Source organism: Tripterygium wilfordii, chromosome 4 (genome assembly GCF_013401445.1).
Source record: "Tripterygium wilfordii isolate XIE 37 chromosome 4, ASM1340144v1, whole genome shotgun sequence".
NCBI lineage: Eukaryota > Viridiplantae > Streptophyta > Magnoliopsida > Celastrales > Celastraceae > Tripterygium > Tripterygium wilfordii.
The window spans coordinates 4,282,811-4,302,275 of NC_052235.1; the positions used below are offsets into that span (position 1 = coordinate 4,282,811).

The 19,465-nt window shown below is 39.2% G+C and overlaps 3 protein-coding genes and 1 pseudogene across 3 annotated transcripts; 1 reads left to right on the forward strand and 3 right to left on the reverse strand.

The window, feature by feature from the left end:
- The first annotated feature begins 589 nt into the window (after positions 1–589).
- LOC119996821 lies at positions 590–4,812 on the forward strand. Its single transcript, XM_038843615.1, has 6 exons — positions 590–1,100; positions 1,180–2,625; positions 2,760–3,521; positions 3,601–3,673; positions 4,105–4,250; positions 4,341–4,812. Exons 1-6 carry the CDS (start codon positions 590–592, stop codon positions 4,673–4,675), a joined length of 3,273 nt encoding a protein of 1,090 aa, XP_038699543.1. The 3' UTR covers positions 4,676–4,812.
- Positions 4,813–5,090: 278 nt separating this feature from the next.
- LOC119996174 (pentatricopeptide repeat-containing protein At5g14080-like) lies at positions 5,091–7,612 on the reverse strand. Its single transcript, XM_038842717.1, is given in 3 exon segments — positions 5,091–5,489; positions 5,664–6,270; positions 6,272–7,612. Coding segments are annotated over 3 exon segments (1,959 nt in total). The 5' UTR covers positions 7,316–7,612; the 3' UTR covers positions 5,091–5,181.
- A 184-nt stretch (positions 7,613–7,796) lies between these two features.
- On the reverse strand, positions 7,797–10,762 carry LOC119996175 (annotated as a pseudogene).
- A 4,687-nt stretch (positions 10,763–15,449) lies between these two features.
- On the reverse strand, positions 15,450–19,430 carry LOC119996176 (transcription factor TCP20-like). Its single transcript, XM_038842718.1, has 2 exons — positions 15,911–19,430; positions 15,450–15,806 (listed from the first exon to the last, which is right to left on the reverse strand). The coding sequence occupies exon 1, from the start codon at positions 17,208–17,210 to the stop codon at positions 16,110–16,112; it is 1,101 nt and encodes a 366-aa protein (XP_038698646.1). The 5' UTR covers positions 17,211–19,430; the 3' UTR covers positions 15,450–15,806; positions 15,911–16,109.
- Positions 19,431–19,465: the final 35 nt, after the last annotated feature.

The window sequence follows — 19,465 nt, forward strand, 5'->3', positions numbered from 1 at the left end:
GCATCTTCTTTGAATGTATTCTAGTGAATTATTTGGGTTTATTCTGATACACAGTTTTATCATTCATTCAGGCATTAATGATGTTAGATTAGCTGAGGAGAATCAGATTTCCATGACTGATGCTGATGAAACTCTAGATTTTTCAGACAAGGCCGGTGTAAATAGGTCCTGCAAAGGTGATGTTGATGCATCTCATGTGTCTGGTACTCGGATTGTTATGTCTGAAGGTAAGCGAACTTTTTATTTTACTTGAACATTCTGATCCTATCAAGTTGAAGATATCAATATTGCCAGTTATAATATGTATTTCCTGTTTCAGAGAGGGATGCATTTAATGAAGAACAGAAAATCTTGGCAGCAGTTAGTGTGGCTCCAAATGATGTCTCTAACAATGCAAGAGAGAGTGGGCCTGGAAACAGTGTTCATGAACTCAAGGTCTCTGGAAAAGAAAAAGATGCAGATATGGATTTTTCAGCTAACTCTAAGTTGGCAGATATTGATGCTCCTACTTCTTTTGAAATTGGTAGCCAGCTTCCTAATGATTCAAATTCTCTATTTGACTTTTCAACTCTGCATCAAAATCGGAGTGATGACCCCACTCCATGTAAGGAGCAGTGATGAAGCACATTCATTAGAAAGTGGGATCCCGCCAGAGGAGTTAAGTCTGTACTATCTTGATCCGCAAGGCAATGTACAGGGACCATACTTGGGTATTGACATCATTACATGGTTTGAGCAAGGCTATTTTGGAATTGACCTACTAGTCTGTTTGTCTGATGGCCCTGAGCAATTGTGTTTTCAAGAACTTGGTGAGGTCATGCCGCATTTGAAAGTCAAATCTGGGTCTGCTTCCAATGCTGATTTAGCGACTAGGCGAACTCTGTCTGATGTTGTGGGAGGCAATTTGGAGGGAAGTGCACTGCATCCTGCTTCTGCTTCTGACTTTAAGGGGTTGGATTATCCAGAAAACCAGCATTGGTCTTCATCTGGATGTGATGTGATGTCAAGTGTTAGTGGTCAGTCTCGAGTACCTGACCACAGTTATCGCACTGATGTCCATTATGATCAAAGCTTCAAAAATTTTGTTGCTCAAGATGAAGGTAAGTGACATAACTTGGCATTACTTCATCTATTATATCTATTGTCGTTTCGATTGCTTACATTTTCTTTTTGATGCAGAGATTGTTTTTCCTGGAAGTAGTACTGGTATTCCCTTGATGGGACCCGATAACAGGCATGGTTCAGTTTCCAATCTCGCTGGTCACCCTTCCCTTGGGACTAAATTTTCGGAAACTAGCTTGCCTCAACATCAGGATGATATGTTGCATCCATTTGGTCTGCCATTGTCTGAACTCAGGATCAATTCTCATTTGATGGGTTGTCAGTCATCAAATATCGTTACTGGTGTGGGTGAACAGGGTCACAGGAGAGATTCTTTCTTTGAGAAAGACACTGGTTTTACTAGTCACAGGTCTTTTGGTGCGATGGCTGACCAAATTCCACTTGTAGGGACGCGGTCTAGTAATTATAGGAACAAACCATTTTCTGGCCCAAACATAAATTCTGGGCCAATAGATGCCCAACACTTTTCTCACGGGGAACAAGAGTGCAACGATTTTGACTTTGCAAAGCACTTGATGATTCAGAAATTGCAGAAGGAACAACTTCAGCCACATGATCTTTTATCTTCTCATCCTTTTGCACAAACGTCTGGGTTGGAGGCAGATCAGATTCCAGGTTTTACTCCTCAGAGCAAGCTTCCTAATGTTCAGTCTCTGGTCCATAATCAATTTCCAAATATGGACCGGCTTTTGGAACTTGAGCATCAACAGCAGCGGCAACTTGAGCTTCAACAGCAGCGGCGGCAATTTGAGCTTCAGCAACAGCGGCAGCAATTTGAGCTTCAGCAGCAGCGGCAATTTGAGCTTCAACAACAGCAGAGGCTAATGCTGATGCAGCAGCAACAGCGACAATCACATGAGCAACTCCGTCACAACCAAATAAAATTACTGCAGCAACAACAACAGCAACAGCAGTCTCAAGTTCAGCAATTGCTTTTTGAACAAATGCTGCAGAATCAGATGTCTGATTTTGTTGATGGGCAGCCAAATGTGGACCCTGTGAAAGATAACTTTCTAGATCAGCCTCAGTTGAGGATGCTACTCCTGCGTGAACTGGAACAGAATTCTCATACTTCAAGGCATTTTGATCCATCATTGGAGCAGATACTCCAAGCAGACATTAGTCAAAATGCACTTCGGGAACAGGAGGCTCATTATTTGGACCTCCTATCACAAGTGAAGCATGGTGACATGCATCCCTCAGAACATGAAATTCGTTTACGGCAGCAACAGTTGCAGGCCCAGCATTTATCTATGGCACTGAGGCAGCAATTGGGAATGGAGGGGGGAAGGCATGTTGGTGGGCCATGGTCGGTTGACGAAACTGGTCAGTTTCAGGGGATCCTGCTGGTAGTCATCATTCTTTTTCTGCAGGAATCAATACTTTGGATTTTTATCCGCAACGGCAGAGGCGTCCTTCTCATGAAGAGCAATTGGGCCACCTTAACATACAAAAGCATCATCAGCGTGGGTTTTATGAGCCTAACCCTCAAGCGTTTGAGAGGTCAATTTCTCTTCCCAATGTTAATTCAGGGATGAAGTTGGACAATGCAAATGCATCTGCCCAAGGTCTAGATTTAGAACATTTATATATGCACTCTGCTGACCAGTTGAGTTCTTTCTCTTCTGGTGCATCAGCTGTTGGTCGACAAGTTCTTGATGACTTTCGTGGTTCTCATCCGCAAGCTATGGCGATGCACCTCTCTGGAAATAATAGGCAACTAGACAATAGCTCGATTGAAGGAAGGATGCAACAATTGCATCTTGAAGCTGAGAGGCAAAGAAAATTTCCAGACGGTACCATAATTTCTCCTGATTTAGATATGTGGGGGTTGGCTGGAACTCACGAGGAAAATTCCAAGCAAGCTTTGATGGACCTTCACCAGAAATTGGGTGTTCAGTCTATGCAATCATCGGAAGTTGATCCTGAACACGCTTTATTATCTTCTGATGCCAGGGAAATCCTTAAGCCAATTTCTGAGTCATTTTCATCAAGTGTACCTTTTAATCGTTTCCCAGGTAAAGAAGCTAGCATGAATAACTCATATGTAGAAGGGCTTCAGAATTCTTTCTCCCGTGTTTCTTTGCAAGATCGTTTGGTCTTTGAGGCAATGAATAGACAATTTAACCATCAGGGAAACAGTGAAGAGTTTCCTATCAGATCGAATTCTGCAGCATTATTAGAAGAGTCGTTCTTGTCAGGTGATAGTGATATGACTGGGAGAGACATCGTAGAGCGAGAGGGAAAGGGGAAGAGGAATGGTTCTCAAGGCATAACTGCAATGAACAGGTCATTTTCGGAGAGAGGAGACGACTTGGTGGCAGTAGCGGATGGTGCCATGGATTTTCGAGAGTTACCTATTAATGCCCATAGCAGGCATAGTTCAATAAGTAGTGCTGGTAATTTGTTTGACATTCACCTTTTCTAAATATATTTGTTTTCCAATGACAATGGTTGAATCACCTTCAAATGGCGCAGGTGGAAATGGAAGCTTGTACAGCTATGATATGGGATTGGATAAATCAGTTGAAGAGGAAGTTTTCAATGACAGGTAAAATTCTTTTCTGCTGTCTTGCCGCGTAGTCTTTTCTGAATTTATGTCCTTTGCTCTAAATTAGGTGATTTCCCTGTTATTGGTTATAATTTGCTTATGAGCTAGAGTTTCAGTGTTAAATCTCCCCTTTTTTCCTTGCTCTGATGATGTATTTGGAAGTTGTACCTTGTCCGGATAATCTGTTGTTGTGATGCCATTTTTACTTTCTGCTATTCTTTTTTTCCCTTTTTGCTGCAAATAATAATTGTGTGGTCATTAATTATCTGTGTTTCAACTTCCAAATAACTCGTTGGCACATTATTCTTTATGGAATGGGGTTTTTAAGTTGGCGTGTTTCAGGAAGCGTGAAATGTGATAATCTTCCACCCTTAATTGCAATGTGTTTTTGCTTTTGATGATTTTAAGAAAAACTCTACTGCTTTCAACAGACAGTCGTCAATTTTGAGCAAGGGGCTTGCTTCACATGGACGCCCTCCTGTATCTCGGGCTCTGTCTTCACAAGACGTTTCATCAGAGCCGGCTTCTTCCTCACTGATTAAGCTGAAAAATTCGAACAATATTGCAACTTCAGATGGTATTTTACATTTCTGATTAAGTTGTATTCTCGCTTCTCAATTTGCGTAATTGCGGTTGATTTAGGATCTGGAACTTTGATAATTTTCAGATGTGAATCGTGAGTCTACTGGGAATTCGGCAGCTGTCAAAAATGCTCGAACACAGGCATCTGGCAATAGAGAGGTTCGTTTCCAGAGGACTTCATCTTGCAGTGATGCTGTTGTATCAGAGACATCATTCATTGATATGCTTAAGAAACCAGTTCCTTCAGAGGCCGATCCATTAAATGCTGCTGCGATGGATTCTTCCGATGGAGGTGCAGTTGCAGGTAAGAGTGGCAAAAGGAAAGGGAAAAAAGGGAGGCAAATAGACCCTGCTCTCCTTGGCTTCAAGGTCTCCAGCAACCGGATCCTGATGGGTGAAATCCAACGCCTTGATGATTAAACCGAATGGCATATGGTGTAAATCTTTTGTAAATTGTAATCCAATTTTGTAGATTAGTAAAAGTAACCTTCTGTACAGATCAACTGTAAACCGAAGTTTTGAAATTCCTTCATTCTTTCATGTAATTGTTTTCAGGACGGAGCAGCGTGTGGCTCATGTGTATACGAATACATATAACAATTTCCACTCTCTTAAGTTAACAAGAATTCTGCGTCGTTCAGTGCCTAGAAGGTGGTGACTCATGTAGATTCGCTTTGCTGTAGCCAGAGACTTTCCTAGTTTCCTTCCGTTTGCTGCTCAATGGCGTTTTCTGAGGTCCAAGGGTGCAAGTCCACCCTTTACTTGATTGTCGCTATTAGCAAGTAAGAACAGAAATTTGCCTGCAACAATGTGGTGAATGATACGGGGAAAGCCAATTTCTAGCAATAAGCAGCCAAGATCAGCTGTAGGGTTGTCCTTCATAGACCAAAAGGTGCCAGAAAAATGCCAACAATAGTGCCCGCATCCTATGCATGACCTGCTGCACAATCCTTCCAAGAAACATCATCAAAAGTTAAATACTCTTGTGCTGATTGAACCAACTGTAAAATTGGCCCTGGATTTGATGAAGATGAAAGTGAGGCTAAAATCTCTCTAGATATAGCTTGCAACATTGAATCTGAGGTATCTCGAACCCATTTTATATGTTCAATGGCAATAGAAATCTCTCTAGCATCAGCTAAACATTTCAGCAAAACCACATGCGAGTCTGAATGTCCTACTCCTTTGTTGACAGTGAGACTGCGAAGTAACTCAGAAGCAACAACGAGATGACCTGCACGACACAAATATATTCGAGTCCTTGCTATTAAAAGAGAAGAAGAAAACATGTCTAATGATCCTCAACAACATACATAAATTACATAGACTAAAGGAAAATAACCTATAAAAATTGGCTTACGAAACAATTTTTTTTGACAGACAATCTGTATTACGTTAAAAAGCATACCATTTCTGCAAAGATTTAGGATGAATATGCGCAACGTATTTTGAGAAAGAATTCCATCTTGCTGAACAGATTTGTTGAAAACGTCCAAAGCAGCTTCAATCTTATCTTCTTTGCAAAGTCCTTCAAGAAGTGACTTGTATGTTGTAGCATCAGGTGCTACTCCGTTCTCCAACATGTGGCCGAAGAGCCTCAAAGCTTCTTCAAGTTCACCAACTTGTGAAAACTTGCCAATAAGAATATTGTATGTCTTTAAGTTCACTCCACACCTGTTTGCAAACATCTCATCCCATAATTTTTTCGCAGGACGCAATAAATCATCGCTACAGCATGCTTCCAGAAGAGAATTATATAATGAGGCACTTGATGCAAACCCTTTCCTCTTCATCTCCTGAAGAACCCCATAAGCTTCTCTAACTCTGCGAGCCTTGCAAAGAAATGAAACCATCACACTGTAACTATCCTTGTCTTCGAAATAATCATTGTTAGACAAAACCCGGAAAACCTCCACTAACTCATCAATCTTACCATGTTTGCACAGATTCCTACTCAAGTTACTCAATGTTAAAAGAGTAGGCAACTTCCCTTTCCCAATCAAGTGATCAAAAAAACATCAAGGATGAACCAGGATCGATTGCTGAAGCTGAACCTATTAGTGCATTCAATACATCATCGTCGATAGGGAAGTTCCCACTAACAATCACTTCACCCAATTCTTTTGCCTCAATTACCCTTCTCTCTGAAATTAAATCCAATACAAACAATTTATAATCATTTCCCCTTGGTGCCACCCCTAACTTTCTCTTCATCTTCAAAACCCTATCAGTATCAACCACATCCCCATTCGATCGAAAAGCCTCAGCAACAATCCTATAGGCCATGAAATCAGGTTTGCAGGATCGAATCCTCAACTCATTCAATATTGCCATGGCCTCATTTACCTTTGAAGCCTTACACAGCCCATCAACGATCAAAACTGCAATAACAGATCCATTAATCTCACAATTACCCCTCTTAACATCATCCAGCATGCGCAAAACGCGATCCAGGTTAGCGTTTCTGCAAAACCGCCAAATAAACACACCAAAACCAATAGTAGTAAAAGGAAGATCTCTCATACACATTTCATCGAACATCTTCTCGGCATTGTCTAAATACCCATCAGATGTTAACGCCGCCAAGAGTGAGTTACATATGTCAGCTCCAATTCGATGACTCAGTAACTTAACCTCATTGAAAACCAAAAATGCGTTCTTGGTTCTTCTACCTTGTATCAATGAGCTAATTACGGAGCCGTAGGTGTCGCCATCGAGAACGACGTTTTGGGCTTTGGCTTGCTTCAATATAGAGTCAATGGCGTTAAACTGGCGAGAGATCGAAAGTGATCGGAGGATGGATTGGTAACTGATAGAATCGTGCACGAATTGCGGTTGCTGAGATGCCCAATTGAAGAATCCTAGAGCAAGTGAAGGGTGAGTGATAAGGAACGGATCGATGACTCGTGAGATGAGCTGCGGACTCAACGAGTTGCGGCAACCGAGACGGTGCAAGGTGTGCTCGAGTTGCGGAGTCCATGATCGAGTTGGCGATGTCTGGTTCGACGCCGAGACCAGAGCTCGGGCTATCCGAGTTGGTAACTCAATTGCCGGTCTCATCAAAGACGGAGAAAAGCAGATGAGAAGTCCTATGCACCGTTTTATGTCAAAAGTAGTTCCCGCTCTTTCCCTTCCTTTTTATTACTAGCAGTTATAATAGTGATTGAGCAGCTGATATGCGAGTAGCTGATGACTTGTACGCATAAGATTGTGCGTTCAATTTGGATTTTTGAATATAAAAATTCACTCGAATCTTGTGCCAAACTGAGACTTTTATCATCTTCGTATCAATCAGTGCCAGCTCTCCCGTATCACATACAGTCATACACCAAACAATTACAACTTTGATTTTGGCAACTTACGATCAAACTCCTTAGGGTTGCCAACTAGTCTTAGAAAATGAAGTATTTTTCATTGGAAAAAGCTTCTCTGAACACATTCTTGCCAGGTACATAAATTTACATGTGCTTGCCATATATATCAATCCATCCCAAACCAATGTACAACCAGGGATTCATATAATGAAACATACGATGACAAATTACACCTGCACAAAGCTTCTCGTATTGTATACACAACCCAAGTAACTATCATAGTGTACAAATTTTACACAACATAGAATCCTACAAGGACCACCAGTACGTATTTTTTACAGTATTCAAGATGGTCTCTTGTTAACTTCTGCACACTATCAGCCATTAGGACATTTGTGCCCATATGTACATACAATTTCCTTCTTCTGTACCTACTGCTTCTGGGTTTGAGATATCTCATGATTCTGTACAGTATCAATATGCGATAACTGATATGTACCACAATGAGATTAGGAATATGATCTGATCAATTTGAAGTTCTGAAAATTTCTAACTTTAAAGAGGCTCCCAAAGAGAGATCCCATAGTTGTGGTCTCTTCTGGTGGCTCTGGCAAACAATTAGAGTTGCGTTTAACCAGCAGTTTTGTCAGCCCTATTTCCACGCGAATCGATTTGATAATCTTAGGATCTAATGGGTTTCCGGTCGCATCAGTGACATAGAATGTGTCTCTGGCTTTTCCGCCTTTTGTAGAGATTTCTGCTCTCTTGATTGACAAGCTGTTTTCGCGGAAAATCCTGGTGATGTCTGAGAGGAGCCCTACCCGATCATCGGTGTACAATTCAAGCTCAAGTCCCTGAATATTCAAGTAAATACTTGTAAGATGATAGAAAAAGTGAAGGCTATAAACAAAATTTCCCAATGACACATAAGCTTAAAAATACCTCGGACGCCCGCCTTTCAATGGCAGCTTCAAGGCACTGTATAACCCGTTCTCTCTCAGCTTCTGAGCTTATAGGAAACCCATCTACATGTCGAATATAAAATTCCTACAATCAAATGGAATGGCTCTGTTTAATGGAAGAAACAACTGTTAATATTGAACAAACTTGATGTGGAAATCTCGCGTATTAAATTTTCCCTGGAAATGGTGTAGTCCTACGTAGTATAGAGACAATGGAAACAATGGAAAACCTCTTTACCAGATAAGCTTCATTCCTTCCTGTGTGAACCATTCCATGAAAGACTACATACTGCATATCTGTTAGAGTACATACAATGTCAAACAGCAGTTTCGGGCGATCTTTTGATCTCATAGTGATCACAGTATAATCTTTTTCGATATTCAGCATTGTAACATGGGGTCTCAAACTCTTGTCCTCGACTTCTCCTAATCCGACGTTTTCAATTCTTTCATAGTCCCTATCAGCAAACATAATCTGATGTAATCTCCTCTCCCTACTGGTTACCCCAGGAGGAGAAAGAGTGGTTTTTGGTGTCTTCAAGTCATTGTCTGCTTTGAGAACATTGCAAAGCAATTCCCTTATAGTTGCAAGACGTTTTAGATCCTTAATTGCAGATCCTGTTGAATCATCAGTCACGTGAACAACAGCTGCAGCCCTAGCGTTATGCGTCCATATCTCACCATTTACCACATTGCAGTGAAGGTCTGCAAGAACTGCACATACTTCGGACAACAAACCAGGCCTATCTGTTCCAGTAAGCTCAATTGAGGTATGCTCTTCAGAAGGCACCACCCCAACAGATCCTCTCAAGGAGGATACATATCCAGCATTTCTTTCAATCCTCTGCAAAATTATTTGACTATATCAAACATAAAACAACAAGAAGAACCAAATAAAACAAGATCCAAACATGTTTCCCGGTACTTCTCCAGTAAATTCTCAGTAACCAAACAGCTACTTACATAGTTCCAAATAAAAGCTAAGCCAGAATGGCCTATAAACTCTTACCCGTTGGATATACTCGATGACCGAAAAATCTCTGATTTTGTTCCCCTCACGGTCAATCACATTAAACACTGAACAGTAGATACAAGAGTAATAAAAGAGATTAGAAGCCACGATTTTTTTTTTCTTTCAGTTTGACTGATTAAACAAGAAGATGATTACCATCCATAAACCATCCCCATCAGAAGAGATATATGCTTTTGTTATTGTAAGGTCCATATCAGTGAGAACTTGGACAACTTCAAGTAGAATTCCATGCTTGTTGACGCTACCAACCTGAACAAAGATATAAGTTCTCAAACTCATAATATGTTTTCATTATTGGGGTGCCAAGAGATATTATTCGAAATTCTTTCAGAAAAACCAAGATTCCAAAGAAACTAATTAATCAATCAGCACATACCCATGAGCCCATTCCCCTAATTTTGGCCAACAGAAAACAAAATCAAGAGTCAAGAGTTGAGACATAGGCTCCAGAAATACCTGGATAACAGTGGCGTCCTCAGAAGCATCGTTGTCAATCACAACCCTTCAATAAGAAACCACAAAATTCAAAAACCATATTCAACAAAACCAGGAAAAAAAAACACAGAGAGACTAAACAGTCCAACCCCTTGAAAAGGCTTAAACAGTTAAATTGCTTCAATTTCTGAAAAACATTAACAGGGTGCCTAAATTTGAAGAACATGAAAAGAAAACATAGATGGATTTCAACTTTCCTATCCTCTACTTATATTTCCTTCACATATTTCTCAGATCAACAAGAGGGAGAAAGTGAGAGGCTGGGGGAAGCAGATAACTTGAAGAGACTGTAAACTTTAGTTTCTACTCTCATCTTGAAAAATTAAGAGCCCTTTCATTGCATAGCTCCTAAAAAAAATTCTAACCCTTAGTAACACAACCATCATAAAATTAAGCCAAAAAAAAATCTTTCAAAACCCAACAAAATATTAAGAAAAATAACATCAAATAATTTGAAATAATACCTTGGAGGGTTCATCCTCCTGATAAGCTTAGCATACTCATCGTCCATGTCTTCAAACCCCCTCAAATTCTCTGGAAAAACAAACAGACACCTAGAATCTCAAATCCCCAAATCAACAATCTTAAGACAAACCCACAATCCCTAGACTTGTATCAGAACAGTAAACAAAGACGCCTCCTCCAATCTCTGAGGACTGAGGAGAGAAAAAAATGAGGAAGTACCCAAACCAAGAGTGCCCTTACCCTCAAAAGAAGAAAACCAAACCGAAGAGACTCATAGTCCACAACAATAAAACCTGCCCGCGGGCAGGTAAACATGCTTGCTTTGAATTTTGATGGCGTGGAAGATAATTGATTGGGGCGGCTGGCTAACCGTTTTGTGGGAGTGGGTTGGTGAGTTGGCATGGAGAGTGTTCGTACGGCTCTCTTGGGGGGTTTTCAAGTCACGTGAAGTGACTGTGGCACGTGTTGGAGGCAGTGTTGGTCGGGGATTTGCCGGTATCCTTGGCGGCAATTCCCGCGTGAAGGACTGCTATCTTTAGCCCACGTTGTTTAAGTGGGTTTACTTGAGCTGGGTCGTCCTGGCCCTTGTGGCCCATACTCGGAAAAAAAGAAGAAGAGTGGATTAACTGTCATCTAATTTACCGAAATGCCCCTCTCTTTGTATTCTCATCCCTTAATGACTTCTTTTTTGAGAGGATTTTTTCATGGGTTCCATCTAGGATTTTATTACGTCCATTTCATACCCAAAAATGTGTTTTCTTCTCAGATAAATAGAAATTTTGGTAAGTGAAAGTTGAAACGTCTCAAATTTGTAATTGAAAATTTAAAATCGTTCCAATCTAATCCACTTGGATAGAATTTGTCCATCCGGGTAATCAACATGCGAGGTGACATTCTCGAACTTAAAGTATTAATCTCCAACTAAAATAATATATATGGTTAAATATTGTAGGGTATGATAATTTTCGAAATGTAAATTAGTTTTTATGCGTGAATTGGGGTTAGTAACTAGTTACTAATAGAGGCGAATGAGGAGAGAATAATGGGTAAGATTTGGTAGAATGATTACATGCTTCCTCCTCCAATTGCGTGATGGATGAATCTTATCCGGTTAAGTGGTAGATGCTTTTAAAAGAATGTTATACAAGTGTGATGGAGAAACCATAAACGTGGATGTTCCTACACTACAACATATTCAATTACCATTTAGTATATGGATCAATATGTAAGTTTGTTTGGCCGTGTAGATTGCATTATCCTCATCTTATTAGTTCTATATATATCACCAACACATCAAAGCGGATTTTGAATCTTCTCTCAGAGAAAGTTTACCTGCGCAGCCAATCACATATTGAACGCGTGGCCAATGTCTACATCATGGATCGTCTGCTGTCTTTTCCTCCATGACATATCACATATTTATGAATCACTTCTCTATCTCTCTCTAACTTCTCTCTCTACCTAGCTCTGAGAGACCCAAGTTGATCTTCATGGCTGCAAGGGGAGGAGGAGATGAGATCAGCCATTCCTCATGACCCAAGTTCTCTATCTCTTATCTCTAACTTCTCTCTACCTCTAGCTTTAAAATCTACCTTCATTGGACGACCTATATGTTCTTCGGTCAAAGGGCCGCACTTCTATGTTCTAAATGAGGTATGATCTCGTATATAATATATATGTGATGTGATATATTTGTGCTAGATTTTTCTTCAGTTTATAAGACTTGAGTGGATTGAAACCATGTATCTATATTTTGCTCATTATTAATATAATATATACTTTATGTTTACAAAAAAAAAAAAACAAAAACAAAAAAGAGGTAGGAATAAAGTGAAGGGAATTTGGATAAATACCCACTAACTAATTGGAACAGGTAGATTTCTTTTTTATTTTTTAATAAATGGACCAGGTAGATAAACATTTAGAGGCACACATGACACACGCAATGAGGATGGTGGCATAACAAGTCGAAACACAATGTGGGTCCTAATTCTTTCTTAATGGAATGATTACGTAGAGGCCTTTATAAGTTGACAAAATAAACTAAGCATGTCAAGTTTCACAAACTCCTTTTTTTTTTTTTTTTTTTTTTTTTTTTTTTTTGAGAATTAATTTGTCTATACTTGGATTTTCATGCTCCAAGGCTTTTTGCTTGTATGACAAATTTTGGGCCTTCATTTATAAGAATATTGGACTAATTGTCAAAAACTCTTTAGATGAGTCAGCTGGTCTTCTTCTCTTGAAGTCTTGTGTCTTTGCTGCCAATCCATAAGTTTTAGAAATTATGGCAACATGAAGGGAAAAAAAAATTAATCATTTCAATTAAGTCATTATAGTGACCAAGAATTTGCTAATTAAGGATTATTCCAATAAAAAATGGAACGTCATAATTTAAAATATATGGTTTACCAAAAAAATAATATATAAAAAGATTGTCGACGGCGACTAGATACATATGATTGAGTGGCAACTGGCAACAAAGATAATTGAACCCAATTCTTTCATTGAATAAGATTGAACGTCACTTTTGATGACCAAAAAAAATCTCTTGGAAAGATATTCTTGCTTTTATTTTTGGTAGGGCCTTTTTTACAAGGTGAAAAAGACCAATTTATACAAAGACCATTTTGTTGTCATCCAAGCAATGACTCAAATGTTGTAAGTTTTAACGACTTTTCAATGACAGACTTTTTCCATATACTGATGTACATAGAATATCTGCACATGCATTATATTTCTTATCTATCTATATTTAACTTTCTTGCCCATTACCAGTCATACTTATGGGCCAATCTTGGCTTATGAGTTATGCCCCCTCTTTCACCAACATTTAGTCCATTTGTTGTCACCTTGTGTTGTGTTTATAGACCAAAACGTAGCCCAGCTAAAGCAATGGTGAAATCTAAAGCCCAACTTGGACCCACTCGCTGTTGAAGCCACTGGGCTTAAAAATAGCGGCAGGCCCGCAGTAGGTATGAGCCCATACATGATTCGTGGTGTCACGCGTACAAAACATCCCCTTAGAATATGCAAACCAAGTTTCTCTTTGAATAAAATAGTTTTGTCAGTTCATTGTTCACAATAAATGGACTGTTCTCTGCATTTATTGAGCTTTCTTTCACGTACGTCATCTTGTTCGTCTGAATTGGCTAGGTCCCAACCCATAAAATCAGGGCAAAAAACAACCAAACCTGATTGATCCAATCCAAGTAAAAACGAATACAGCCTTTCTTGGACCACAAAAACCGTTTCAAGGCTTGAAAATGGTCAAAGTCAAACAGATTTAACGTGCTTACGTGCAGTCATTACAGGAACGCAGTAGGATTCGCCTCGTCCAGGGAAAGAAAAGAGTAATGTACTCCGATCTTTCCCTGCTTGGTTATTCCGTAATGACTGCAGAATCTACAGTAACATTATACACAAGAATCGTGCTGTTGAAAGTGGACGCACTCGAGACAATGAAGAAACTGAAACAAAGGGAATGGGAATCAAGTGTAGGATTAAGACAAACGAAATGGAATGTGAAGGAGATGATATGCCTTGAAAAAGCTGATGTCCATGTTATGCTGCCACATAAATTGTAAGTGCGAAAAGGGGAAGAAAAAAAAAAAAGAATACCAAATTTGTGGAACGGATGAAGACAAAAGACAAATAGAAAATAAGTTTTAAGACGCGAGAAACATGTAATATGCACTCAAACAAGTAAGCTTAACAATAATGCGACTCTGATGGATAATATGCATATGGCGAGGTGGCCAAATTTCTGTTTTCCCACATGTTTTCATTCCAAGCAAAACTTGTCACCCTAAACTATAAAAAGTCATAGGGTGTCCTGTCAGGCTTGATTCTATAGAGGAAGAAATACATTTTCACAAATGAATGGGTAGCTATTGTTATACACTTTCAAGAAAAGACTAAAAAAAAAAAAAACCAGCTCATACTGCCCTCCACAGGATCAGATGGTTTCCAATCAAGAGACATAAAAGCGTCAATCAATCCGAGTAATCAAAAGAGCTTCTGCGCTCAAAATATTCATTTCCATTCCCAGATTGATAAGGATAAATGTCATGATGATAACAATGATGGTTTTGATTGTCTTTCTGGTCTCACCTCTCTATATCTTATTCCACCTCCCCTAGCCCTACCTCGCTTTTCCCTTTCATTACTGTCTAGGGCAACACTCTCCACCAATTCTAAAGAGTTCATGCCCCGTCTTATCACTTCCATCTACGTCCAACTTATAGCTAAAGACATCATCCACATATTGTTTGTAATTTAAAGGCAGTCAAACCTACAGAAACAAACGAGATTTTGCTCGACACTCCTTCCAGGATTGTGTTATATGCGAGAATCATAACACATGCATTAAGAACTAGTACCAGTATTGTTATTTCACTCTCCATGTAAGCATAGTGGTGGTATAATTTCTGGAACGCGGTAGTGTGGACATAGATATATGCAGTTAGGGGGCCTTGCCACAAAGAAACATAACTCGAACTGAAGATATAGTAATCACTAATCACTCATATTCATACCAGATAGGATGAGCTTGCAACACCATAATTTCATGGCAAAGGCAGTAAAAGTATCAAACAACAGTACTAGAGCTTTCAGCAGCTTTGAGTTCCACTGCAACCTATAAAAACTAAATATAATTTGGTGTCTATCTTCAAAGGCTATGGCGGTAAAAGACTGGAGTTTGCTGATCATATGTTATAGACTGGTTTTTGAGAAGAAAGTAACTTAGAACGTAATATCTCGTCACACTGAAACTGGAAAAAGAACGGAAAAAAATAATGAAAGAAGACCATTTGTTGCAAGTTTTGGTAATTCTTAAAACGAAGTAGATGTGCATCCCTGAATTAAAAAGAAATTACCCATTGGATGACAAAAGGTATGAAATGGACTTTTAAGGGAAAAGTCACGAAACAAAGAAGCCATTTTTTCTCTTTAAGATGGGATTAGACCTAGAGAACATGCTGCATATAGAGACATCAAGCACTAATGCACTATGTACAAGTAAAGGACAAGACAAATTGAATAGAACCTCAGCAAAACATGTAAGATTGGTGAACAAGAATCTTCACTACATCTAAGAGATTGAAACAAGTATGGATTTTCTATGTTTAATCTCACAAACAAACTGATCATCACCCCAAGCAGACCCAAAAGAAAAGGAACAAAATAATTAAAAGATGCCTTACCCTATAATACACACACTTCTGAATTAAACAAGAAGTTAAGTCCAATCTCAAAGCTATTTGTCTGTGCAGCAATTCCACCTGCAAAATTTCACCCCAAAACATGCAACACAAACAATTAACTCTAAAAAGAATTTGCACCCAGAAAGATAATTCAAGAAATCAAGAAGGCCAAGAAGCAGCACCTGAACATGGAGGTTTGGCTGATGACAGCAAGTGGTGAAGAAGAAGGAAGAGGCAAAACCAAATCCAAGTCCTATAAAAAATCTCTCTTGTATCTCTTTTTTCTCTGTTTCTTTTCTTCTTCCAATTACACAATACAGAAATCCATTACAAGCAAGACTCGGCCTTTTTCTCGAAACAGTGTAAAGGACTGCTTTAAGCCTACTGTCCTGATCCTTGAGAATCATCCTTAGCTGAACCTTGTTGCTGCTGGTGCTGGTGTTGCTGTTGGTGCTGATGTTGCTGGTGCATTGTAGCCTGTCCCATCTGCTGATAAATCTGGCTCAAAGCATGTGGGTTCAGAACCCCAATATGCCCATCATGTGACAACCCAAGCTCCAGTCCAGGCAACTGCTGATTACTACCCAAAATTGAGCTAAAACTCATAGGACCCATATTAGCACCTGGCAATTCAAAGCCAGTAAACCCAATTTTTTGCATATAATTTGTGCTTTCACTCCCTAAATTTGTTGTTGATGGACCAGAAGAAGATGTTGTCGTAGGTGGCGACCCAAATCCAAAGGCACCACCAGCACCCACTTGGGGCCATAACCCTGGAGGAGTTCCCATATGATGGGGCCTCCCCAAATTGGCTCCTACCAATCCCCAACTTGTCCTACCACTGCTGGACCCACCCAATTCATCGAGCTTTTGATGGTGAAGTCCTGCTGAAAGAGAGGCCCCTTGCTGGGAAACAGCACCACCAGCAGCCGCCAAAGCAGAGGCTGGAATTGTCCCAGTACCTGTTGCTGCAATGATCGATGGTTCAGCTTGCTGTAGCAGCCACTGTATGGTTTCCCCGTCAGATTTATGACCCAATTCCCTCGTCAATTGAAAAATCCTAGCAGCACAAAGCGCAGGCATCCTTATCCTCCTTCCTCTACCTTCAACTTTTGTGTGTCTGTCTTTGTTTGAGGTCCTCTTTGGTGCCAGCTGCTTCTTGCTCTCTTCTTTGTCTGCAATCACAATCTGGAAATCCTTGACTTCTGCTGGTTTGTTCTCTCCCATGTTGTTCTGTTCATGCTGCTTCGGTTGTTGGGTCAAGAAACCCGGGATTTCATGTGGGTTTTTGGGGTTCTTGGGATCCATGAACGGGGAAGACAAAAAAAAGGGGGTTAGGAAGGGAAGGGGGTCCTCTCTTTGATTGAAGAAGGTGACCCTGAAAAGTCCTAGTCTTTCATAAGTCTTCACTGTTTTGGGCAAGAAATGCGAGACGACAACTAACAATAAAATATTGGGACACACCCAATTGTCAAAACCCATCAACTCAGGATGTCTTGTCTTTTCTCTCTCTTACATGTCTCCCTTTTTTTTACCTCTTTTACTCCACTGTAGCAGTTGTTTTGATTACATTTTCTGATAAAAATGCCAACTTTTAACTGCCAAACTTCACCATTTCAGTCTTTTCAGACAACAGGTTTTTCTGGGAAAAACCTATTTCCCAAATTCCATGAAAGAGATGGGTTTCCTCTCTCCCCTCCTTTATTATTTCTCTCGCACTCATTTCTTGTATGCTATTACCGTAAATATGACATGCCATTGCCATATCTTCGAAGGAACTCAAAGGGAGGATTCCCATGTGGAGGCTTCAGGCAATGACGCCTGGTAGTCATGAGAGAATTTATGGGTTTTTCTTCTAGTTCACACTTGGTAAGCAATGTTTTGGATAAATTAAAAAATAAATAAAAATTAAGGAAAAGCTTTTATAAACGCAAAAAGAGTGGCCAAGAGAGGAAGATTGCCGCACGGTGCATTGAAGACATAAAAGAACTGCACAAGGTTCCTCAATTTGATTTGTTTCCATTAGAAAAAAATAAAACAAAAAAATATATAATTTTATTTGTCCATTTTTTCATTGCATACACATTGCTGTATAAAGCTTTGATTATTTTCAAGAAATTAATTTGTCTAATAAAAGCTACCTGGTTTGATCAAAATATCTTCATCAATTTTCACCATAAATTCTTATATTGAATTTATGTGTGAAGGAGAGAGAGAGAACCAAATTCTTATGTACTTTATTTCAGGTAATGAAATGATCACAAATGCACACACTTTTGTCAAAGCATGCAATTGAATCCTTAGATTGTGTGGTAGATGCCAAATAACAGACTCAAGAAAATGACAGAAAGTCCCTTAAATTTCTCCCATGACAGGGATGCCCAATTTCTTTAGCCCATTTGTCAATTATGCCTTGAAAGTGATTTATTACTATATATGTCTTTTTCTTCAATTAATCAATTATTATATAAGCATATCTATTGAATGAATATAAGCCCAAAAAGCTGACAAGTTGAGAACAATAATGTTGAGGACCTTGAGGTAGCTGCATGTGTAAGTGTGTTCAATACAAATCCATAACTAAAAAAAAGAGGTTTCCAGTTGGAGAGCTCTTGTTCCTGGACCTTTTAAATTTTTTCCATTAATTATATATATTTTTAGGACAAACAAATTTGCTCATTAATTCATAAGTTCATATTTTTATTTTAAGAAAATTCAAAAGTGGACTGGTTGGTATGATTGTATTGGATCTCTCAAGTTACTACTAAATAGTTAATAGTGAATACCTATAATTTGGGATGGGGGCTGCAATCAACATTTGCTGCAATGTCTACACATGTACATCGATCCAAGCACAAACATCAACTCCTGTTTTCTTTTTCAGTCTCTTGACTTGAGTACTTGTACCTCGAACTTTTTTAGAGTTTTATATGGCTTTTACTCTCTCCCTCTCTTATCTCTTTCTTTTCTTCTCTTTTTTCCCCCAAGGATCATCAACCCAACAGCAGGGGAGGACAAAACAAACACCAAAGAAAGATAACACTACAGATCATCACCTCCCACAAAGAAGTGTTGAGGAAACATTTTCTGGTAAATGACCATCCCAATTGTTTTGAAGAGCGGGAGCCTCGCTTTGCTGCATTATGTATGTGCAGCAAAATTGCCTTCTCGTAGAGCACGCTGCCCTTCCATTGCAGGCATTTGCCCAAACTTGGGTTATTAATACTAGATTAGTATGGTTAAGACCTCTTCATTCTTCTTTTTCAATCTATAGCTTTTGTTTGATGAGGAGAATATAGACTAATTACTTTATTGGGTGTGCTCATAATTATGAGGGGAAAGCTATGTGTGTTAGTGATTGCATTGGTAGTCACATTTACTTCCCACAAAGGAGACAAGGGAGGCCCCCCCTCTCTTTGAAATATCCTTACCCAATATCACATTAATTTCCAAATTTTTAATGGGAAAGAGATCTTTGCTTTGTTATGGATTTTATAAGAAATTTTATTAAATTACATTTCCCATATGAGATAAGGTTTTTTTTCCCCCTTTAATCATGAATACTTATTCAACACACACAAAAAATAAATAAAAAATTATTGAAATTTATTATTTAATAATTTCTTTGTCTCCCAACTTTTTCAAAAGTTGTATTTAACCCACTAGAGTGGCAAGATTGTATTATAAATTTGAAGTTTCCATCAAACCACAACAAGTTGCATCAACTTCCCTCTAAT